This window comes from Poecilia mexicana, unplaced genomic scaffold (assembly GCF_051168715.1).
Source record: "Poecilia mexicana isolate PSO_F unplaced genomic scaffold, ASM5116871v1 scaffold_3, whole genome shotgun sequence".
Classification (NCBI taxonomy): Eukaryota; Metazoa; Chordata; class Actinopteri; order Cyprinodontiformes; family Poeciliidae; genus Poecilia; species Poecilia mexicana.
The window spans coordinates 17,366,011-17,390,970 of record NW_028263372.1 but is presented as its reverse complement, the minus strand read 5'-3'; the positions used below and the strand labels follow the sequence as shown (position 1 = coordinate 17,390,970).

The 24,960-nt window shown below is 41.2% G+C and overlaps 1 protein-coding gene and 2 long non-coding RNA genes across 7 annotated transcripts in view; 2 read left to right on the top strand and 1 right to left on the bottom strand.

The window, feature by feature from the left end:
- The first annotated feature begins 251 nt into the window (after positions 1 to 251).
- LOC148160205 (uncharacterized) lies at positions 252 to 11,755 on the top strand. The gene is made up of 3 exons (XR_015762504.1): positions 252 to 935; positions 1,903 to 1,986; positions 11,295 to 11,755. It is a non-coding gene; the product is annotated as an uncharacterized LOC148160205 (long non-coding RNA).
- Positions 11,756 to 12,983: 1,228 nt separating this feature from the next.
- Positions 12,984 to 16,154, bottom strand: LOC106928056 (uncharacterized). Its single transcript, XR_001420415.2, has 2 exons — positions 16,101 to 16,154; positions 12,984 to 13,233 (listed from the first exon to the last, which is right to left on the bottom strand). It is a non-coding gene; the product is annotated as an uncharacterized LOC106928056 (long non-coding RNA).
- The window catches only part of cbfa2t3 (CBFA2/RUNX1 partner transcriptional co-repressor 3), a 42,466-nt gene continuing 30,732 nt past the window's right edge, over positions 13,227 to 24,960 (top strand). For 4 of the 5 annotated variants that reach the window (XM_015004054.2, XM_015004043.2, XM_015004035.2 and 1 more), the window contains exon 1: positions 13,227 to 14,178. In XM_015004054.2, the coding sequence (XP_014859540.1) occupies positions 13,971 to 14,178 (208 nt within the window). In that variant the 5' untranslated portion in view covers positions 13,227 to 13,970. Of the gene's footprint in view, positions 23,034 to 24,960 lie in introns of all 5 variants that reach the window. The other variant, XM_015004062.2, reaches the window with a different exon arrangement.

The following is a 24,960-nucleotide window of genomic DNA, read 5'->3' as shown; positions in this document are numbered from 1 at the left end:
AGGCGTGTTCGTATTGCGAAGGATATCTTTGAACAACGTACACACGCATGCACAGGTGCACTCAGCCAACAAGAGCGACACACAAAATATGAAGACACTCGGAGACACACATGCCTACGGCGATCTCGAAAGAATAAGTGAAGCCTTGCAAATCCCCAGATGTGCAGGAAGACAGGGGGGAAGGATGAGGAAGAGCGGGGGAGAGGGGGAGGAGGAGAGGAGAGGTGAGGAGAGGAGAGCCTGGAAGGAGGGGAGATGGGAAACGATGGAGGGAGGGAAGGCAGTGGCAGGGGCTGGGTGTTTACGACTGTTTAAAAGGCAGTGGGTGCTGTGTGCAGATTAATAAACAGGAGGTAATAGCAGAAGGACTCTATATTTATTTTTTATCTTAAATGTTGCTTGTTTGTCGAGCTGGATGAATATTGACTGTGAAATTGGGATCAGGGGCGACACATGCCAGTGCTCGGCCTTATCTCTGGGATGCAGGCAGGCCCGGGGCCGTTATCGCTGCGCCACAGTGGCGTGCCGGCACTCCAGCGCTCTCAAAGCCGCCACATTCCCTTTGTATCTGCATGGAGAAGCCTGTTTACCTTTCACTAGCTTGATATTCCTATTAAGGCCGCTGACTATTTACTCACTGCCTCCTCCTCTCCCTCCACAGGGCACATTGCTGTCTCTCATCTTTTCCTCTCTCTGTTTGTCTGTGTGGCTGTGCCTATCTTGCTCTTTTTACTGCTTGTCTCTTTGCAGTATACCTTTTTGTCCTGCCTCTGCTGCTGACCTTCAGTCTGACATAAAGTTGGGGACGTGCATTCATGTGCCAACAAGTATTAAGGGAGGAAGTTTTGTCAACGTAGAAATTGATGCAGATTTCATGGCATCCGGCATAATGGGAGACGTCCTTAGCTGAACATCACAATTGATAAATCCAAGAGGTAAGTAACTCAACGTTCAGATGAATATGTTTTATTTAAGTCATTAGGTCTACTAATAAGTCTGCAAAGTCTGAGAGATAAGCATAAACTTAACAGAAGTTTGTGAAGATCGAGGTGACACTTTGGCAAACTGATTATCTTATGACGCTCTGCCCAGTTAATACATAACTTGCCCATTAAACCGCTTTTTGTTTCAGTGTCCACACTACTAGCAGACATATATAATTGTAAAGATAAATTAATTAACCTTCTTCGTCTTCTGCAAGAAGAAAGAGGATAAAATAACAGGGTATTGAAATCTCAGAAAAAGTCTGAATCAATCAATCAAGTTTATTTATGTAGCATATTTCAGCAGCAAAGAGGTTCATGGTGCTTTACATAACAAAAACAGAAAATTACAAAGTTCCAAAGAAAAATGCCCTTGATTTTACTTTTACTAACAGTAGCAGTAACACAATTTATCCAAAGAAATGTTTCGGGACACTCAAGATCACCGTACAAAAACAAGAAAAGTGATAAAAAGTGTGTGTGAAACGTCAGAGATCTCCAGGCTTCAGCAGACAGAGGTGAGGATTGTTATAAGAATGTACGGCTCGCTCGATGCTTTAGTTCTAACTCTTAGTTTTGCTTTTAAAAGCCTGAAATAAAAAGATCTGAGACTTCTTATGGGCTCATGCAATAAAAAAAAAAAAATCCCATTAAGTAAGAGGTTAAATGTTTATTTAGCTCCAGTTAAAATATTGTTTTATTCAAAGCATCCAGATGAAGATTCATCTGTTAGTTGTTTGTTTCTTGTGGGATTACCTGCAACATTGACTTTATGCAGCATTATACATCATTTATACAGCATTCTTTCATATTTGAGGTTGTGCTGGACTTCTTAGTAAAAATTGTTGCATTTGACTGTAAGCATTTACAGGTGAAACCTGTGTTTATTGATACGGTTCTTTTTATTTGTAATCTGCAGGTGTGATTTTCGAAGTCCAAGACAAAAGAAAAATGGACTGCAGAACCCTCCTAAAAGTCCTGAAAGCTTAACGTTGAGCAAAATGTAAGAAAATAACAAACGTATAAAAATCTATATTACACAATTTGACTCTATGTGAAGATGCCCAAAGTGATGGATCACCTAGTCTCTTTAAAAACCTTTTTGTCACCATGTAGTTGTGTGCTCACTTGAGCTGTGTCATGACCTTCAGGCATCTGCAATTAAAAAGAAAAATACTCAAGAATTGATTTTGGCATCCAGTCAGGCTAAGGAGCTAAGAAAAGGGCTCCAGCCATTTTAAGACAAAGTCAAATAAATGCTTTACATCATTGTTTGATTCAGCTACAATCAGCTGCTTTTCAATGATGGCATTCCTTCGCTGTAGGCAGGTTTAGCTGATTATTTTTTGTGGCTCCACATCAAACTGTGACAGGAAAAAAAAACATCAACCTCTGAGCTCCTTGGAGTCAAATCTTTTCCCACAGTTTTACAATCCCTTTCCTGAGATTTGCAAGCTGTGAAGAGCAGAGATTTAATCTACCTGTTTTAAGGAAGGGCAGAGCAACTTTTCAAGGGAATTAAAACATTCATCCTCAGTAATTGATTAAGTAAATAAAACGATACAGAAAAACGAACAACAGAAGAAAGTGCGTTTTTGTCGAGCTAACTTGTTAAACTTTCGCCGTCCTTCCCTCTCCTCTCTCTAAACAACCGCTCTCCTTTGGAGGGGAAAGCAGATTCCTCCGGTGATGACAGCTTCTCTCCACTGACTGAAATCTTCCCTGCATTTTTTGCTTTTGGTTTTGTTTTTATCTCACTCCTCCATGCGGGGTATGCTCAGGGGCTTGAGGCACTGTATGCTGCAAGGTGGGATAAGAAGCAGACAAACACATGGGCAGCAACCCCGATCTGAGTGTCTGCCAATGTCCTGATAAGCTGACAGGCAGGAGAGGACAGCAAGAAGTGGAAGGAGAGCGTTATGAGGACGCCGGGCTGCCACAATTGTCATATCTGAGTGCTAATGGACTCTGTGATCTCACGGCTTTGCGTATAAATAGCACACCTCTCAGTCACATTGCTGGTGTCATTATGCATTTTAAGCTTATGTTGCATGTCATTTCAAACAATAAGTGACCAGCAAAACGGTTCTGATTGGACTGAAAACAACAAAGTATATACCATCGCTTTAAAATGTAACAAAAAAGCATAATATACTGTAAAAATATGACGTAGTACAGCATCCATGGATTCTATGGTGAGAAAGTTATAAACCGGATATCACAGCAGCAACAAATAGTTCTTACTGCCTACTTTTTACGTCAGACATGCAGTTAAAAAACAAAACAAAACATGCATTCAGACATCTAGCAAGTTTTAACAAAAGCTAAAAAAAAAGAATAAAAATATGAAACTGAAAGGTGTGATTTGCCAGATGGAAGATAAACCACGCGAGATGAAAACAATCTGCTTAAAACCCTTTTTGGAAAATGGAAAAAAGAAATAAGTTAAGAAAATTAGAAAAAAAAATTTTTTTCCAGATATGGGAAATTTCAAAAGCAAGTTTTATCTTCATCTATATTTTTCAAAACTTTGTCTAAACCCTGCTAACCTTTTCAAATAGATTGTGTGCAATCATGACATCTTTGCTGAAATTATGATGAGGACATCTGCTAGTATGGCCTGTTCTACACTTTGCTTTGTGCAAAGTGTGTACACCTCGGTTACTGAGGAACAATTGCTTACTGGCGGAGTGGACTCTGTTGAAGTTTTAAATGACTGAATATAAAATGTTATATGTTACCCAGTCACTAATGTTTGACTGTGACGTATGTAATGTGCCAAAGATTTGTCCGTCAATATTTACCTTCCTGTGATGTTTCGTTTTAGTACAGAGCACACTTCTATAACACACATCATTTCATAACACCCAGAGAGACTGACTGCTTCTGTGTTTAAATGAATTTAACCTCACTGCAGGGATTTAGAGCCAAAGAGTTATTAATGTTAGTGTCCCGCCCGCCCCTCGGGATATTTACAGAATCTGTTTATTTGTGCGATTTAAGTCCTCTGCTACCAAAAAGTGAATTTTCATTTCATCATTTAACCATCTGAACATCTGCCTGTCTTTTGATGGCTGGTCAGTCCATCTGTCTGCTGATTAGTACACATCTGTCTGTCTGTCCATCTGCCAGCGTTTGGAGCCAAGGTGTTGGAGACATAAGCAACGTTAAAGTCATGTTATGCAGGGGTGGAAAAAAAAAGAGAGATAAAACTCTGGGTGACACTCAAATTAAAGCAGACTGCCTGAAATGAGAAGTCTGTGTGGTTCAACATCTTGTGTTTTTAAGAAATATTAAAACAGTCTAAACAAGGATTTGCAGACAAGCAATCGTTTTGCCACCGATTCAACGAGGATGGCATTTCTATGTGCCAGAGCATAAGTTGAGGCCTCATATGTGAAGTAATTGTGTCAACAAGTAGTTGAAGAAGGATCTGATAGTCAAAACAGTGTGTAGAAATCACCAGGTCACTTAATTAAACTCTGTCAAGTGGTGGTAAAGCTGCATCTGTGGAGAATTCTCTGCCTTTGGGGATCATCAATCTCGGCGGAGATATGGTTCCATGTAAATAAGACGATGCACAAAAAGAAAAGATTACTTCCAACTATTGTTTGACCTATGCTTGTTTCCAGATCATCAAACCTTAATCAGCTGCGCCCATGCTCAGATGCAGAATATCTATTTCAGTACAGAGACAATAGCAGCACCACCGAGCTCAATGGCTCATGTGGCAAGATCTCGATTCCTCATCTTCTGGCTGCAAATCAATGGAGTGAGATGGCCTTTGGCTTCATTTTTCATCTTTAATATTGATCACTGTTCTGCTTTGGAGTGCGCTGTCAGTCCAATTACAGAAAATCTAATTGATTTTTTTCTCACAGGCCCAGTTAGATTGGATTGGTTTATGCAAAGCATATCAAGCAGGAGCTGTCTATGTGTAAAACACCACCCTAATGAGCAGGAAAACCCGAACCGCCTCAAAGTTTTATATTAATCCAGCAACACTGACACATTTCAAGTCACTTCTCTGATGATGCCACCACTGTGAGATTATCTGTTATTTTAAAATGTAATAGGCGAGAACGGCCGTGTTGAATTTCTTTTCACTAACACAGTCAAAACTTTCGCAAAGTGCTGATAATTCACACAATTATAGAAGGTGAACAAAGCAGGTGTCTCTTCATTTGAAAATTCCACAATGACCTTTGCAAGAAGCCTCTGCTCATGAAATATACATGACCCTGAACACAATATGTCAGACAGCTAGATAAGGCTAATTAGCTGCAGGTAAATTCTGAAGGCCTCGCTCTCTCTTTTGTCCCCACAAAGGCACAGACCTTGGTCAAAGTCCTTCAATCTCCTGTGCCGTGTGATGCTTTCACGCAGATCTGACAGTGTTGACTTCGCCACATTTAAAACTGTTTATTGAAGCATGGAGAAATATGACCACTTTGTATTGAAACTGAAGACATGCACTGTAAAGGCAAAATGTGAGATCAAGGATGGAAGCATTGTCCTCTAAAACTGGTATTCAGAGACTTCTGCACTGTTGAAGACTATGGCTAAACATGTCTTCAACCTGTGTAAGTGTGAAGAAATTAAGCACGACTTGTGAATCACCAAGCCACATCTATGAAGTAGATGGGCGTAGCTTCTTATGTGCCGCCATTTCGGGATTAAAATATGGCAACCACTGGCTTTAAGGGTAAAATGTAGAGTGAGCTACTACTTAGGTACAGAATAAGTAACTTTTTGCTTTGAGTTCTCACCGTAAACATGTTGTTAATATAGAAGGATATTTTTATACACCAAATAAAAACGACACATATCCATTTTATCTCACTGCCTGAAGTTAAATCAGACCAAACATCTCTTGTTTTAGATTAAGCTCAGCAAAATGATTTCTATTTGCTCAAAGCCAGAAAATTTAGCCAGAAGATTTTCTAAAGCTGTTTCTGTAACTATCTTCCAATTCTGAAGTTTACATACAGAATGATTACTGTCTCTTTAAACAATAAGGAAACAACCAGATGATAATGTCATAGCTTTGGATACATTTGAGTTAGTTGCAGAAACACCCACGGATGCGTTTTAGGACCACAAAACGCACATGCATCTTTTTAGTCGGTGTATGTAAACTTCTGGTTTCAACTGCACATCTGTCCAATGAATTAATTTGAATATATTTCCCACTTTTCATGAAAAGTCACCTGCCCCAGTCAAAAATTGTTCAGGAACACTGAGACGAAACGTGGCATAGAACCCATAGTATTGATTCCCAATCAGAAATTTCTCAACCACAGTCTGGTAATCTACCCAGGGGATGCATCTGAACCAGACAGTCCAAAGACTCCAGAGCATCTGCTGCTCATCTTAAAGTGCCAGGGCTCACTGGATGCCATCAGGCTTAATGTGCCAATGCTCTCAATGAGTTAAAGCTGTACAGAAAAGAAGAAGGATCTGCACTCTGCTAGGCAAGCTGATTTAACAGCTTGGAGTTGACTTTAGTTGCCAGAACTCTAATTCCAAAACAGACTTTATTTATAATTTCGCACAAATTGTTTAATCCAGATATCTCAACCCTCAAATCAAGAGTCATTGTTTTTGGTATTTTTGCTGTGGCGCTGCTGAATAATTATTTTATTCCCAGGTCAGTGATTAACGACTTTTCAATTTTTTTTTTTTTTTCATTATTAGTATAAAGACTTTTGTAAACTAGACATTGTAGACATTTCAGGCTAAAGCTGCCGCTGCTAATACTGATGAAAGTATTACAGTCACTACTGGAAACTCCTAATGTCTCCAATGCTGTAGATCACACCTCATTTCCCATTTAATTATCATTTGTTGGTGATCAGCAGACTAATAGCCTTCAGGCAGGCATTTGTGTCTGTTTGTTTGGTTGCCTTGGAGCAGTGGGAATGTGTTGCATTACAGCCGTCTATCACTTGTCTCCTCACTTTAATTTATTCTTTTGCATTCCTGGAGGCTTGTATTGGAGCTAACACCCCTCTTTCATTGCACCTTTGCTTAGCCATCAAGCGAATATACATGTCAGGGGAGGAGGAGGAGAGACGCAGATAGTTCTGTCTCCACTTTCTCTGGGTGCCCCCCTTACTGAGCTGTCATCGCTCCCTGGCACCGGGCACACAGCACAGCTGCAGGGGAACCACACTGCAGGGAACCTTCGTTTCCATCTGTCTCCAATTCACAGTAGCACCTATTTAGAGCAGCTCAGTGGCAGTGCGTGTCAGGAGACACAAGAGAGCAGAGGGAAAAGGGTGCACGGGGGTCAGCAGAGTTCTGGAACAACATGTCGGAGTTCGGGGCAAAAAGGGTGAAACAATGACGAAAGCGGTCAGCTTGCAGGAAGAGAAGTGTACACAAACTTTATTGGTTTATGTGAAAAAGGCAAACAGAAATCCATGCACTTGAAACCAAGTGTTTATGTTTTGTACATTATATAAAATGACACAAAATGACACTTGACCCTTCTGCTGTCTGCCTCTAAATCAGACTAAATTTGTCATGTTTTGGATCAGTAAGCTTGGCGAAAATATTCAAATTTGAATAATGTGTAACAAATTCAGAATTTCACAATCATTCCCGTAGTACTCACTAGAAATTTTTTAAATTTAATGATTTGATTTGAACATTTTTGGCATCCTTCTGTAGTAGGCTTTTTAAACTAGTTTACTGGAATGTTCACATAATGTTTCTTTCCTATAATGTCAACTATTTTGTGAAATGCACCAATCCCCTCCACAGCAAAAACCTCACACAATATAATGTCACCACTAATAGTTGGGAAGATGTTCCCAGTAATACAAGCTTTCCTTCACTTACTACAGACCTGTTGCTGGTCAAACAGAGTCAAACACGTCAATTTTAGTTTCAACAGACTGCAGGACATGTCTTCCAAACTTCAGGTCTTTGTCACTTAGTGCATTAGCGAATCATAATGCTGCTTTTTATATTGATCTTAAAGTCAAGTCTGTTTTCTTGCTTAGTATCCTTTCAGCCAATGTCGGAACAGGATTTGTGTCACATGTATTTACAATTTCTTACCAGATTTTCAACCAGAATCTTCACAATGTCTTTTGGTTTCCATCTGAGGCTGTTAATGCAAATTTAGCTCTAAAAACAAGGTTAATCTCTGGGACAGAGAACCTTTGATGGCTGGACATCTCCATGCTGTTAATATTTGCATATTGTTTGAACAGAGCGAATCTTAAAGTGTCTGGAAACTGTATCCAAAGATAATCCACAATTCTCCTCCTGTCATGCACCGCACACAACCTTAAATGCATTTATAAAGTGCACATAGATATCTGGTTTTAACTGTATACCAACAACAAAACCTTACATATCTCCATAAAGTCCATGTAAGTTTGCATATACCAACATTTGGATGTGTAAACATGTTTTTTGTTGTTGTTGTTGTTTGTTTCCAGTATGTGCACAAACAAAGTATATTCCAGAGCTTCGTGACTGTGTGAGTATGAGGCTCGGCTTAATTTAGCAGGTGTGCTTTGACAGTTCTTGAATGAGAGCCAAGGCTGCTGTTAGAAGGATAAGAAAGAGGAGGCGCTCAGTCTGCATCTGTGTGGAGCTTGACTGTGACAGATGGGGACGGTTTAACTTATAGAGTTCTGTTAAGATCTGTAGGTTTACTCTGACGATGTCTGTGCCAAACAGGTGTGTATTCTAAAAACACCACGGAGAGGAAAAAGGTGAACGAGCCTCGACTGACGTATTTGTTTGTTAGTGGCGTTGCTGCTGATGGAAGGAGGCCTTGTTTTTTTTTTCTTTTTCCCAAAGACTTTGTGTGGGCTTGTGATTGTGTTCGGTTCTGCCTTTGGAAGACATAAGGGACTTTGTTGTTTTAAAAAAACCGAAGCAAATTCCTAACTTTTCACCATGAGAGGTGTGACTGTAAAGGGTACAAAATGCCACCTCTTGTACTCTTCTTTGCCTTGTTTGAGTGCAAAGGATAATTCTAATACACACAAAGCTGAAGATTTTAACTTTCGTTTCAATCTGCTGTGTAATCGTTGAGATATTTCTCCAAACGCTGCGCATCGCTGCTTGCGTGTGTTGGCTGAAACAGCTACTGTCGGTAACGGCTGCACAGTTGAAAAGTTCATCCAGTTAGTGGTGGCCAGGTGTCTCACAGGCGGGCAAGACGCTCCACCATATGCCCGCTTCTCACCACCAGACGCCAGCCGTCCCAAGCACTGACTTTCACATGCTCCACTTTCACTGCACAAGGTGAAAACTTGCCTTGAGCCCGGCCAACTTGTGCGTTTGCCTTCGCGGAGGAGTGAAACTTACTCGGTCACTGTTGCGAATTAATACAGAACAATTAATAACCTAGCCAGGAAACAAGAACGACTGATTTGAATGCATTTCTGCAGGATTTATGACACACCAGCAAACTTGCAGATTATTTTGCCTCCCTCCTGCATGCTGATTGGAGGTTTAAAGCGGTAATGAAGTCCTGGTGTGTCCTCCTGCTGGGTTTGTATTTGGTGAGGGGTGCCTGTGTGTCGCTGATAGAGGGATCTCTCTGACACGGCTGCTCTGGCTCGCCGCATCTGGAAGCCAGCAGCGGCAGCCGCTGGGGGGAGATAAGGAGAGGCTAGTTGCTCTCCTGTAACTCACGTTTTTGCCCCCCTCTGTCCCGTTCTCCTTCTACTTCGCCGTTCCTCCCTCCAACCATCCCCTGTCCCATCATTCCCCCCTCCTCTGACCTTATCTCGAGGGAGAAGGCACGACTGGGTCGCTGCTGTGATAGCACCTGCCAGAACCAGAGCTGGTCTCTGGTGATTATGGGGGAATCATTATCTCTCCCTCCCCAAAAACTCATTTTATACCTGCCAACATCTGAGGGGAGGCAAGGGGAGGAGCAGCAAGGGAGCAAAAGGCTTCTCTAACAGGTACAGCACAAAACGGTGTTTATCAACAGGGAAAGTGCAAATATAGAAATCAAAATTGGATTAAAAAAAATGAGTTACTATCAGACCAACATTTGCTCTGTAACTGACCTCGAAGATGAGCAAAAATCTTGTTCACCGCGAACGAAAGGAGAGACATTTGGAAGGAATCAGATATTACTGGAAAGGCAACGAGGAGCTTCTTAGTGTGTTAATTAAATGTTAAATGCTTCTTTCTGTCATCTCATTTACAGCTCTCATTGATTAGACTTTGATTACTCTGTTCTTTTATTTATTGGACATTCTGAGAACAAAAATTGTAGATATTTCCCAAAATTCCAGCCAAGTGCTTATCATCTTTAGTTATTCTTAATCTTATTTATTATTTTTTATCTCAGTTTAAACATTCTTCTCTTAGATTTTACAACCTGTTTCTGATGAGGTTTAGTCCATCTTCTCCTCATCATTAACACAACTATGTTTTCTTAATACTACAAACCAACTTCTTCATCTTTGCCAGCTGCACATTTATATACCTTTTATTTTATGTTTTATGTCTAGCCCAGCCCGGTCATTTCCACTCAATTCTCATCTCCTTTCCATTCTCAGTCTGGGATTTCTCCCATTCAGCTGGACTTTTTTTTTTAGATTGAATTTCAACTGGATCAATCAGAAAACAGAAAGAGAACTTGTGAATGGCGTCGATTTTCTGCGATGTTTTAGGATTACAGTCTGTCTGTAGTTTTAGCTACACGGATTGAACAAAGCTGTTCAGTCTGTGTTGGTAAAGTTTATTTGAACTTCAACAAAGTCTACATCTCCAGCAAGCTATCGCTTCTCGATCGGTTCTACACTTTGTATGAAGCAAAGTGTAAAAAAATGTCTGGTTTTTACCGGGCTATGTTTAGTATAATTTCTTTATTGTTGTTTTTCTTGGTGGTCCATTGGTACTGCCTTTAGTTAAAGAGGTTTATAAGTTATGACTTTCTACTCCCTATAAATCAAGCAGAATGTCAAGCAATTCAACTCAGACATAGAAGGGAGACAGAGATTCGCAGTCCTAATTCACAATCATATTTATATTCAGCTTTATTAAACCTATAAATACCGCATGTTTATAACCAAAGGTGGGGAATTCCAATGGTTCCAAGTAAAAATACATTTAAAAACCACCCCCATTTCGTAAACAGCACTTTCTGAGGGTTTATAGAGAAATCAGTTCTCCGTCACTGTCCCCCCGCTACGCCCAAATGCTGAGAAAGCCACATCAGGTTCTCTCACTTCCTCTCTGCTGATGACCATCTGTGTGTTGGTTTCAGCTAGGCGCTTGGCACATCTGTTTGCTCACATCCCGTCTCACTTCTCTCATCCGCAGAGCCCGAGCACCAATGAGAATTTGTGACAGAGCCGCTGCTGGGGAGCATTGTTGCTACACACAGTCTGAAATTCAGATGGAATGAAAACCCTGAGCAGAAATACATTGGTTTTGAAGTTAGTAAAGCAAATATCCGTACAATCAAAATATGTTTTAATCATGATTCTACTTGTAGTAACCTCCAGATAAAAATACTTAGAGTAAGGGAAGGCAGGTAAAGGTTTGGACACTTATTCTGCTCAGCTATTTTATGTTCTCATGCTGTGAATCAGTTTCAGCTCTTGATGTTTTTATGATCAACCTGAAATTTTGATTTAATCGAAATGGAGCACCATTTATACTCTTTCTCTTTGCAATATCAAAATCAGGAATTGTTAAGATTTTTCTGCATTTTTGAGGCTGTTTGTTCAAATGTAATTGTGTATATGTTTGAAAAAAATAAAAATAACTTGGCAATAAAATTACACGTAGTTCAATCTTATAAGTTCCAGTTAGATAGATTTTAACTTTTGTGTGGATCTAAAGCAAATGAATTAAAAAGAAAAAAATTCCAAGGGGAAGAAAGTTTGGCTTCCTTGTTTTTGTATTTTGAAATAATAACAGTATTTGATGAATGGGGGATTTCCCCAATAATCTCTGTTGTACAAAGCTGAAATGTGTGTAACTGGGCCCTGAGTCATTCCAGTTCTTTCTATATTTTTCTTTCTATATTTTGCTTATCGTGAGACTGACTTAGTTCATGGCTATTTTTGTTTTATCACAACTTTTATATTAAATCCTTTAACTCTGACGTTATGAATCATTCAGGAATAAAAAGGCTCCCAATCGCAGGGAAAGAATCAAGGCATTTTCCGCTCAATCTTTAAGCACTTTGTTTCATAGCAGCCTGCCACCAAGACAGAGCTGGTTCCCATTTCCAAGAATATATCAAAAATACCGATCTGAACAAAGAACACATAGAAAAGCATCAAAAAGGTGATTCCCAAAGAGACATGAGCTGGAAACTTGGGAAACATTTGATAACCAACTGGGGGTCTTGTTTAAATTTCCAAGTAAAATGAATTGTAATGTGTTCAACACCATTGAGCAAAGCTGTGTAAGCCAGCATGCTCTCTTTTTAAAGATTGACTTTGACATCTTCTGCTTGCATTTCTATTTACTCCATAAATTTTGACAAAATTATTTATTCATGCAATACGTCTTGTTAGAAATCACAAAGTTTTTCGCAACTTGGCGGGAAAAAAAAAATTCACATTTGTGTTCGCCTTTTTCATTTCCAGATCTAAGATTTATTGAAAGATTTCAGTTCTCTCTTGACTACAACCCCCACCCCAAAATTATTGTGGTAAAAGTGAAGTTGTGTCCTGTGCCAGGACGGGAATCAGAGAAATGTCTCCATGTATTGAGCACACATTGCCACCTGATTTAAATTATGGATGAAAAAGGACAGAGTGTTTGGCAGGTGTGCAGTTAATTAAATTTTACTCATATTTTCCTGCCTATTCTTAGCAGTTTTGTGAAAAATATGTTTTCTCATAATATTTCCGTCGTTTGATGACTTTCCCTTCACATTTAAGTTGGTGATCTTCTCCTATTTCACATGGCCAGTTATGATGCACAAAAAATCAACGTAAGACATGGAGCTGATAGTTAAACAGTTGAAAGGGTACATAAACTCAAACAACAAGCTGAGGGGTGATTTTTATTTTTATTTTTATTTTTTATTACAAGGAACAAAAGCCACCAGACAAGGTGCACAGAAGCAAGGGTGAAGTGCCTTAGAGCGGAGGATACAGGAGGGGAAGAAGTGGCTGCAGGCCGACACAGCTGGTTCCTGACAGAGGAAGCCCACATGGAGGCCCAGGTCCTGCTGCCTGCTGTTGTCTGCTGCTATCAACACAAGCAACCTTGCTGCTTGGCCTCCCCGGAGGCTGCAGCCCTGCAACACAGAAAAAAAACAAAAAAAAAAAACAAAACACACAAACTGTAACATCCAAGCACACACTTCTCCTTTGAGCTGCAGTGGCGGGTAGAGCAGGAGGAGGGTTCAGATGAGAGCACAGCCCCTCTACAGGAGCCACAAGACAAGCTGACCGGCTGGTGACATTCAGTCACACGCGTTCTAGATTGCCTCACACAGGCTTTACTGAAAAATATAAGACACACAGGAAGAGAACCAACAGAAAAGAAGAAACCTTTAAATTAGCTCAGAAATGTTCCTGTTATAGGGATCCGCTGAGACGGAGGAACAAGAGTTTTAAGTTGGGGATGGTACGGTGACCCTAAGGTGCTTTGCATGTGCTGAAAGCAAAAGCTGTAAGCAAGCAAGAACAAGGAGACACCAGGAAAAAAAATTCAGCCAGGACTGAAGACTTCAGTAAGTACGCGGAGGAAAGAAGAACCCCCCGTCTCTGTTTCTTTTTAATATCTGGAGAGTCGTGTACAGTTGAGACGGCCGTGTCCTTGCATGGCGGTTCAGCAGGTCACACGACTGTCTCCTGGGGCCTCAAAGGCGAAGATTATGAAGGAAAACAAGAAACTACAAGCTGAGCTGGGAAATTATCTGATTTAACAACAACTTTAAGTCTGACACCACTTCGCTGCTGGGCAGGTCAAACCTGAAGGCCAACAATCTGCTAGTCTCCAACCTGACCAACCGTGGAAAGGAGTGCTAGCATGTCTGCCGAGGTCCACTTAGAGCGGCAAAAGAGGAACGACTTGGGAGCAACATCGTCCTCCTTTGCTCCTGCCTTTGCGCCACGTGTTCCCACGGTCACACTCATCAGCCACAGGGAGCTGAGGGAGAAGCGCGCTGCCCACAGACTCCAGCCTGGAAGCCTCGACCACAAGCTGGTGGCCAGCAGCCTTTACAGATATACTGAAGGTAGGAGCCTGTCCTCTTACAGGAGCTGCTTCATGAAATCTTCTGGCTACGCCGTAACTGCGACAAGTGATGGAGGGTACCACAGCTTGGCAGATAATTAGTTTGTGTTGACTTTGCTGTAAGGGCAATGGCAGGTTTCTTCATATCACTGGTAAACCTGCTAACTGATGACTGAAGCCTTAGTATTAAGCTTGGAAGGACATGAAACCTCTGGGTGAAATATAAGCTTCAATTTAGAGATAGACTGCTATTGAATTCAACACTGTGCCCTTTATTATATTGGACTTCACATGGTCTGTCAAGTTCAAATGTTGCTAACAAGCCCATGGAGCATATTTATCCTGTGGCACTGGAAAGGAAAGGGAAAAATGTGTTTTTAGAGCAATGGGTGGGTGGAGGGGGTCTTCCTCTGGGCTTCCCCATACAGCTGCAGAGAACACAACTCCATTCTGGAGTTTCGCAGTTCGGCTTCAATGAATTCCTAAAGCTCTTACAGCCAAATGGCTGTAAACGGCTCGCGGTGAATGCCAGAGGTACAACTTTAAGGCAAGCTTGCAGCAGACTGACGGGGAACACTTGAAAGGCACTCTGGAAGAAACGGAAAAAGAAGTGCCTTGAAGTATAAATGAAAACCTGACTTGAATCAGTGAAGGTTGTGATGAGAGAGATGCATTAACAATCAGACTTTAAAAGACTAATTTTGTAGGCTCTAAATATGTAGGAACGGTAAGCCAGAGCGAGGACTAATACCCAACGTGGTGAATTACCTGCAGCGTGTCCCGTCTTTTGGCAGTAATGAGCTTTGTGAACGTTGCAGTGATAAGGCCTCTATAATTAGGCTTAGTCATAAGCATCCCTCCTGTATTTCTGTGATAAAAACCCAGAACTCTGCTGTTGGTGTTCAAACAAATTACGCTCACACATTCACATTTTGCAGCTAAATCAAAATGGTCCACTTTGGACCGTAAACACCCTGAGCCTTTTGTTTCAAGCAGTTTACCTGATGTCTAAACGTATGTGGATGGATATGTACAGTCGAGTAGCATGTTAACACTGTATGGGGAAGCAACAGCATGCTGCTTGTGCGTGTGCGCGTTCACCGGTGTGTTTTTGTGTGTTTGGGAGGTGTTGTGTGCCACAGCGTAGGCTTCCTGTGAAGGAGCAGATGTCGCAGAGCTAAAGCACAGCTGCGACGGGCGATAACCGCGGTGGCAAGAATATGTCGGCACGCTGGCTCTTCTCCCTGGTTCTTATCAGTCGCACCCAGCACACAGAGTCACACACACATGCACGACCATAGACACTCGTATAAACACTCCACAATAAGGAACTGCCACCTAGCACTAGCACACCCTCCCAACAGGCCCAGATAGAGCAAGTACGTCAATGAGAGGGATAGATGGAGAGAGGCAGAGCAAGAAAAGCAGACTAAATCAAGGGACTTTGATGGAAAAGCTGGAAAAGAATCCTCAACAAAGCGTTGGCTCATGTCTCCTGTATCATAGACTTCATAATTTGAATGCCAGTCCTAATCCTCTGCAGATATGAATTGGATATTCTTTACATTTCTCTAAAGAAACGTGCCACCAGTAATGGCTTTTCAAAACATCAAAAATAACTCTATAGCTTACTTAATATTGATGATGCTTGATTAAGTTGCATAATTTAGGTAGAGATACAAGAATTATAATTTTCTCCAGGCTGGATCTTTTAAAACCAATAGTTCTTGGTATTTCGTTTCTCTCACAGTGTTTTTTTGCGCACTACTTGACGAAATTGCAGTTATTGCATAAATTCCCAGGAGGAATTTATGCAATAACTTATTGTCGACATCTATCTCTGCTGGCCAAATGACCGCTGCAGAAGCACAGGTCGGCTGTCGGGTGCATGTAAAGACAAGTAGCCCATGGCTCTTCACTTACCATTCGAATGATGTTATCTTCTATACTTTGTGTGGTTTGTCACACAGTTTTGTCAGGTCACGAGGTCTGCAGTTAGCCTGATAAATAAAACTGTCATGTTCAGAGTGACGGCACAAAATTTGCCAATGCTTAAAACCAACATTTTATAAATTTGCAGCTTACCTGAAAATGCAGTTTGCATTTTATTGACTAAATCACTGGTTAATTCTCACCTCACATCTCCAGACTGAAACAAACTAAGCAAAAAAAAAAACAAAAAGAAAAAAGAGAAAATTTTGGGAAAAGTTGTGGAGTGATCATGATGTAAGAACAGGTAAATGTTGAGTAAATCAGAATAAAAGTGATCTCTGTGTGTGTGTGTTTGGCAAGACAAGGTAGTAACAAAGTGTGTCTCTGAGAGAAAGAGAGAGCAGTTATCCTCTTTATTTCCTCACTACCAGTGTTGTGGTTTCTATGAGGAACAGATGTTCACAACTTGATATAGTGCCTCATCCCCCTCTGCTCACTATCTCCAGTGCCAGTACCACCAACTGTCTGCAACCAATACACACACGCACACACATGAACACATTGTCTCCTGGGAAAGTCTGTCTGTCGATCTTTCTGTTTGTCTATCTGTCTGTTCGATCTTATCTTTGACCAACCATCCTTCCAAAGTGTCCTTGAGCATGACACTGAACTCCAAGCTTCCTTCTGATCTGGCTAACTCTGCGTCATTGTAATTTGAGTGACTGAAATGACTGAAAAAGCACTAAATTTATTCAGTCCATTTAACATTCAGCTAGTCGTCACTGTCCACTTAGGATGCTTTGCTGTCCATTTCCTTGGGGGTTCAGGTTAAATGTCTTGTTCTAAAATCTACACCTGACCTAATCAGGTGTCACTTCCTCCTCTGTTAGTTTGCAGTTCTGCGAGTCATATCTGGCCATGTGCTTAGAGCTCTCTCTGACTCCATCTTGTCCTGGTCAATGTACGCATTCAGTGGCTCATTTGGTTGTACTCCGTATATTAACATACCAATATTTAAATCAATTAATACGTCAATATTAGTCATCCAGGGACTCACCAGCCCAATTAGTCTCATTCAGTCAGTATTCTTGATGCAAAATGACAAACTAGCTAGGAGATGGAGCATGCATCCATCTCCAAGCTAGATGGATGCATGCTAGCTAGCTATATATACATACATATAAAGAAATAAAGTGTGGCCACCAATGCTAATGGGATGGGTGATAAAATGATTGTATTCAAGGGTTTGAAATTTCAATTCCTGCCTTGCAGTCAGGCAACACTTTACTGCTCCATTTCAAAGAAAATGTCACAAGTAAAATTTGTAAAAGCATCATTTCAGTTTGTGTACTTGAGTATGTGGGTCAATAATCTGCCACACTGTGTCACAACGCAGAGACTCTCTTTTTCATCGTGTTCCTTTCTTGGAATATGCTCATGTTTAAGATGTAAGGGAAGACGCCAGCGTCTTATTAAGTAAAATATTACAAAGAGCACAGTTTAAATTACTGACCTGATATTTCCACAGGATATATGGGATTCACAAGAAAAGATTTCAACGAAAATCCAACCACTGTGCCAGGATGACGATACAGCATGACATGATATGAGACCCTCGGTCAATGACATTAACAGCAGCTTCATAAGAGTTTGTGTTGAATTTACACAAATGAGGAGAGGAAAGGATAGGAGAAGACAGAGAAGCACAGGAGTACAATGAGTCTGGCATTCCTTTCAGTCAGCTCAGAGCCTTATCTCTTTTCAACACACTAGCCTGTGACTGCTGCAATAGGAAAGGATTTACAATGTGCGAGTGGAGGAAATGCTGCAAACTTCTCTCTGTCTCTCTTGCCTTTTTACTCTGACTCAGTATTTACACAGACACAAATCATCATTCCCACTGCAGAACAATGACCAATGTCAGTTCTTGCATCTCAGAAAGTGCCCAACCATCCAGGAGATGCTGTCAACATAATAAAGGAGGCGAGGACGAGGTGTTTGCGAGGTGACAGAGAGATAGAGGAGTGAGACGATGGCTAGACAAAGGTGCCTTTGTCATTAGCGCCATCAAAGAGACTTCCAGTCACAGCATTATGCTGCGGGGAGTTCATCGAGGTGAGTTCTCGCCTTGTGTGTGTCTCATTGTGCAGTTTATCAGGCTGGCCACATGGAGCGTCAGAGGTAACCTGGTGACTGCGCAACAAAAGGCCAAATTAAGAGGAGTAAGAGGCTGTCTCTACAGAGAGGCTGACAGGTTGACTGACACTGTTCCCATGGAGAATAGCATCCTGTCAATCTTGGAGCTGTCACCTTGACAGGAATTCTTTCTTTGGATGCAGCCCTCATTGCCAACCTTTCTGTCAGTCAAGGCCACACAGATACACTACTGTTTTCAGTATTCTGCACGAGGGGAACCGCCCTCCGCTCCGACATACTAAGAAGATAGACACACACACACACATAGGTTTTCCTGTCTTCCCAAGGACTTTGCATCCACTTCCATTCATTTTTCATTCACTTCCATAGCCTAAACCTGATCCTTACCCCAAACCTCACCATTAGCAGGACATGCAAAACCTAACCTAACCTCAATTCACACCTTAGTCTTAAACCTAATCTCTAAACCCAAAACAGCACTTCATCTCATGGGGCCTGGCCATAATCAGCAGTTGGTCCTCACAACATAGTATGTGTCCTTACATTATATCAAATACAAGGCCTATGCAGAACCCTGGGACAAATGAAAGAAAAACGTTGTGTTCATTAACTAATTTACATGAACAAAGATGATGCTTGAGGTGAACCTTATGAATTGGCTTCCAGGGCAGTTACTGAAATGCTTACCTGCTTCCAGAAGTTTATCGCCCACCTTAAGTTTGGCAGATTAAAGTTATGCCCACGCATCTGTGTACCGGTGTACTGGACATGTATTTTACGCTAAGTCGTGTTTTGAGATGTCAAAACACCAGTTTTATTAGAAACTGGAAATTGCAATTTGAGCAAAAACCCATTTCTTCACAGGACCTATTTGTACCTGAAGATATTTTTTTTTTCTCATTCCGGATGCAGGCAACTGATCCTAATCAAGGGAGTGTTTGTGTTCGGCGCTTTGGAGGCTGGTGTGACTGGTGTCGGGGCTCAGCAGCTGTCTGTGTGTACTTTACAAGCTGGTTCTGTTTGTTCTGTAGACACAGGTGAGGTCAGGAGGGTGTCGGCTTTGTCTTCTGTCCCCCTTCCATGGCTATGTACGTGTATGTGTGTGTGTGTCTGATAGAGGGCAGGCGGGTGGGGCAAAGGGCCTAACAGACCAGTGCGGACAGGTGGAGGATTCTCACCATAGCGGCAGCAGATGTACTGTACCTGCCCTTTTCCCTCTTTGTGTCTTTCTGTTTGCCTGGCTAATAGAGTTGTTTATCTGCTTACAAGCTATATACATTTTGACAAATAATAAAATGTCTACATGGCATTAAAACAGTAATATATGTCACTATTGTTTAAAAAGAAAAAAAAAAATTACCATCAAATTTCCTTGTTTTCAAAAACATCTTTTATTTTGAACCCTAGAGGCCTGTTAGATGATTTTCTTCTACTTTGTCCTACTGCTTTAAAGTTTGCAAACTTGGCAGACTAACTGAGGTTTTGCACTCATGTTCATTGTCCTTTACAGGCAATTTAGTCACCTTGATGCCAATAAAAGGTTGAAACAGTCAATTAAACATGACTTGGAGATATCAAGCGTTACTTGTGCACAGTGTATGGCAAAGTCTTCGCTGCTATTTCAACAAATAAGACTAAGACAATATATCATGAATATGTTAGAACATTATTAACATCATATGTTTTATGTTTAGTAGTCACAACAAGATTTTGTATGGTGTTGTCAAGGTTCAAACTATTAAAAAGCTGCAGATTCATACATAATTCCTGCTCTCAGGCAAATACAAAATGTATTGTCTGGTCAATGTATAAACATATTGGTTTTCCCAAACACTTATTTAAATGATTTAGCTACTGTAAAATGATGCTATCCATAATTTCTAAGACGACCAAAGATAGTTAAAGGGATAGTTTTGGATTGTTCAGAAGTGAGGTTATGCAAAATTTCTATCTATATTAATTAGTCTCCTTACTTGCAGTTATCAGATTATATTTGCTTTGTTTAACTCTTTAACAGTAAGTCTGGGAGTGGAAGGAATGAGGAAGAATGCAACTGCAAGCATGTAAGCAAACACTGAACTGCAGAGTGCAAATACGACACTTTCCCCAGAGTTCAGAAGCCATAGTCACCTCACCAGAGTTATGTACAGATAGACAGATGGAAGATGGGGTGTCTGTCGTAAAACATGATGGCAGAGAGAACTAGAGTATACAGTGCAAGTGGTAGTGCAAAAATTATCTCTAAGTTACCCTTAGGGATGAGTTCATTACTATTTGTCTATCCTATTTCTTAGTGTTGTTCTATGATCGACCCTGCTTCAGCTCACCTATGGCCCTGTGACTCTGTAAGCAATAAGTTGAGATAGATAGACAGACAGAAAGACATTTTTCTCACCTGATGTCCTAAATTCACGTTAATGTCCTAAATTCATGTTGTGCTGATCTGGAGTTCATTTACTGGAATGATTTCCAAAGATACTGCAAAACTTGAAAAAGCACAAGTGCGTGTCATTGATGTCGTTGCACAGGTGGCATTCTCTCCCACAAAATCCAGACATTGGCTTCTTCTCTGCAATTAGGCTTATCGATGCAGTCATCGGCCTTGGCTAATGTGTCGTCATGGAAGGCGTTTGGATGAAAACACAGCAAAAAATGTTTAGATTTTCTTGTGAAAATATAGATGTTTATTACCCACTAATACAGCGTTATATCAGTCAAATATAAGCATTTTTAGTTTGAATTGTTTTAAATCAACAAACTCTTACTGCCAGCTGTTCTCCTTTCTCAGGGCTTATGTCCTTTTCCACAAACTCATGACAATAAATCTGTCTTCTACAAAATGCAGAACAACTGATAAAAAGCATCATAAATCATCACTTAGAAAATCTGAACCTTTACGTGTAACCTGCTAAAAGGAAAATCATACCTTTATTGCTTCTTTAATATAAAGAAGCAATAAAGGATGTTTCAGTGATGCCAGTGTAGAAAGTGTAACAACCAACCATGGCCTACCACTGATTACATTCTCTCCATCTTCAGATCAGACCACAGAGGGGACTCTCCATGAAAAGAATGTCACCGTCTCAGGCTAATATTCACTGTTTACTCAAATGCCTGCAGACGCATTCTTTTACATTTATTCTGCTCCCAAAAAGCCGTCACTGAAGAGTTAGATAAAGTAAATAAAATCTCCACAACCCTGCTACTGTCCTTCTCCTTAACGCCCTGATATGAGGAAACAGCGGCCCCCACCGGCAGACGGTGAAACTGTAAAAGTTTGACTCAGTTCTCGATCCCTCGGTGGGGGTCTGAGACCGAAATGATTAAATCGGGCACACTTCTATTTAGTTTGGAGGTTTTTGAATGAAGACATTTTTTGTTTCGTTTTGAAACAATTAAATATAAAGTTTAACGCCTGCAAGTGTCTAAAAATTACAGTTTGTAAGGTATTTCAGAAGATGTGAGATTGGTTGAATAGATTTGCACCAATATGAGATTACTGTCTTCTGCTTAGAAAGGATTCATGTGAAGTAGCTGCTATTTTCTTTTTGTTTCTGATGGTACCCTATACACGCACAGAGAGAGAGAGAGAGAGAGAGAGAGAGAGAGAGAGAGAGGTTAGGAGCTCCAGATGGTGTTTAAACGCAGACAGAAGGCTACAGCGAGGACACAGAGAGAGAGAGAGGAGGAGGAGGAGAGCGCCGCGGTTACTGCGCACAGTGAGCTCGCCAGCTCCACTCATCACCGAGGACATAACAAGTCGTAAAAATACCTAATACCGTGCACTGGAAGGGGAAAAAAAAGACTTCCCCTGATCTGCTCCGATGACAGCGCTTTTTAATTTCTCCTGGAAGTGAAGGTTTAATACAACAACCATCTGAGCGCAGCCTGACGGACGATTGGCGCGTCGGAGGAGGAGGACAAGCACCGAACATAGAAACGTGGAGGTGGAGCAGCTTTGTCGGCAGGGTGCAAACAAACAAGAGAAAAACATTTTTTCTTTTTTTTTTTTTTCTTTTTTTTTTTTTTCCCCGGTTTGGATGTATGAGAACTTGCCTCTGACACCACGGACTGTGGGCTCAACTGTGAGCTAAGAAGACTGTAAAGTTGTTTTGGGGGTGGGGGGGGAATTATAGGCGCACCCTGCAGCCCTGAGGATCTGCGTCTTAATGTGACCTCACATGGTGAGGCTTTTTGGACTTACAGTGACAAATTAGTTACTTTTTGTATGTCAGATACAAAAACCAACGGGACCTCGTTCCTGCTGTAGAAATTACACTATGTTGTCTCATCTGTCTGGGATGATCAGAAAGTGCCAGAGAGCGGATATACACGACTGGGACAAGTTCTGATTCTGTCGCATCGCGAACACAAGAAGCTTTTCTGCTTCAGCAAATAACAAATCTATATCTCAGACTGAAAAACCAAAGACAGCAGTTTTCCTAAGGATCCAAAAGCCCTTGCTTTGGTTTTATTTCTTTTATCTTTTATTAAGAAGATAAATACCTCACAGACTAAGACTTATTTAACCTGGACCCTATTAGAGAGCACCCAAAGGAAAAGTTAACATTTTTTATACCATCATATATTTTTTAGAAGGTAGAAGAAAAAGGGAATAACCCAACAAAGGCTTTATTTTTTTATTCATTTTACTTTTCTTTTTCTTTCTTTTTTTTTCCAAAACGATGAGGATTGAATCGATATAAAACCCCGTTAAGAAGCGGTTTGGTGTGGATTATCGCTCAGCTTGACCTCGACCTTCACAAAGTGAGTAAAAAAAAAAAAAACCTGCACACTCAAACTGCAAGGAAACAAAGGACTTTAATTGGACCTCCAGTTCATTAGAACCTATTAAATGCAAGCTGTTTCATATATGAAAGCTCAAATTCGTGAAAGGTCAAGTTTAAACTTCTAGGTTGACTTGAGGATTGGTGAGATGCTTGTTAATGTGAAGGTGTAAATTGGGATACCATTCTTAAAGTGGTTTTGAGCATTTTGTGAATTTTCAACATGCTGAAGCAGCAAAGAAGATGTAGAGATATACTGATGTAACCATGCAAAGGGAAGCAGATATACCTAAAATGAAAGAAGCAATTTTCAGACGTTATGTTGGCACCACGTTTTTGTTTGGGTTGGGTTGATTTTAGTGTTGTGAGCAAATTCTGAGAGCCTGAAAAGGGAAAGACAAAAGAGGGGGTCATGAGTTGCTTCACCCCGGCAGTCTGTGCTGCACATCAAAGAGATGCTGAGACAAAGTGATGACACCGAACCTCTCTCCTCTCTGTGATTTTAGTGTGCATCCATGCTGCACAAAGGTGATGGGTGTGAGAGGATAAATGCAGTCATTTACTCTGGACTGAACTGTTGTGGGACCCAAAATAAAAGCCCCATCCACCGTTTTTTTTTGTGTGTGTGTGTGTGTGTGTTGGTGAGCATCATCGCTGCGTCTGTGTAGGGAAAAATAAAACAGCGAGGCGAGAACCCTGTCTGGTTGAGTCTGCCGTGTATTCCTGTGCTGATGTGCTTGATGAGGAAAGAACTTGAAAACATTTCAACTGTGAAACATTTCAAAGGGTTTACAGCAACTCTACAAAAGCAGCAAACAGAGGCTTTCACTCCGCCTCCCCTACTTGAACAGCTTCAGCAGCAAACTTCTTCCTCTAAGTGCAACAGTAAAACACTCTGGCCATTTTCTCTGCAGGACACAACCCTGTATAATTGGCCCTGGTAAATATCATCTGAATAATTGAAGAGTTGATAATAGTCTCGAAGAATGGATGGGGAGGCTGCAGAGGTGAAACCGCAGTGCAGACACCCTGCCTCACCGCACATTATCCCTTCATCGCCGCAAAGAGAGCATCTCTTCCTCCCTCTGATCAGCAGGCCCTTCCGCCCGCTAAAGGCAGATGTCCCTACTTCATCGCTGAGGAGCTCTCTTAAAAGGCAGCCCATTCATTATGACCCCCAGCCTGCAGAGTGTTTATTCACTTCCCATCTACCACAGGTGCACTGTCTTCTGTGTTTATATACTGGAAACATGCCGCCAGCCAGCGATAAGGAACCTGTTTTCTTCGGAGGATGTCAGAAGAGCATCTCCTGTAGCTTAACAAATTTGTTATGTATTCATGTGAGCCAGGGTTGCCAGATTTCGCCTCAGGATTCATCTGGTGTTGAACAGAAAACACTACTATTTAAAAAAAAAAAACAAAACAAAAAAAAACTTAAAAGTTTCTGTTCAAATGAAAAAAAAAAAGACTCCTCTTCACTGTCTGGTTTTGTTTTTGACAACTGCAGAATCTGGACCCCAGCTCAGTTTGTGTTTACCGTACGATTGCGTGGGCTCGTTTAGCCCAGCTTTGTGTGTGGTTAATTATTGTGATCTGAATGCGGGCAGTGCAGGTGAAACCGGCTGCCTCCTAATTAATGAGCCGAGCAGATGGCCTTGGGTGGGCGGCAGCGTGAGCGTGCGCCGAGCCGGTCAGGTGGTCAGCACAGCACAGACACCTGGGCCGTCTCAAACAAAACAAGGGAAGCAGCAGCCAAAAATAACAGGCCTGTTCTGTGCGCGCTTTTGTTTACATATGTTTTTGTAAGTCAACAAACAGACATAATGGTCTTTGTATTTGATATTTGTCACCTTTTACACGTTATCTGGCAGCCCGCTATTTCTGATTGGCTCACGGAGCCGCAGCTT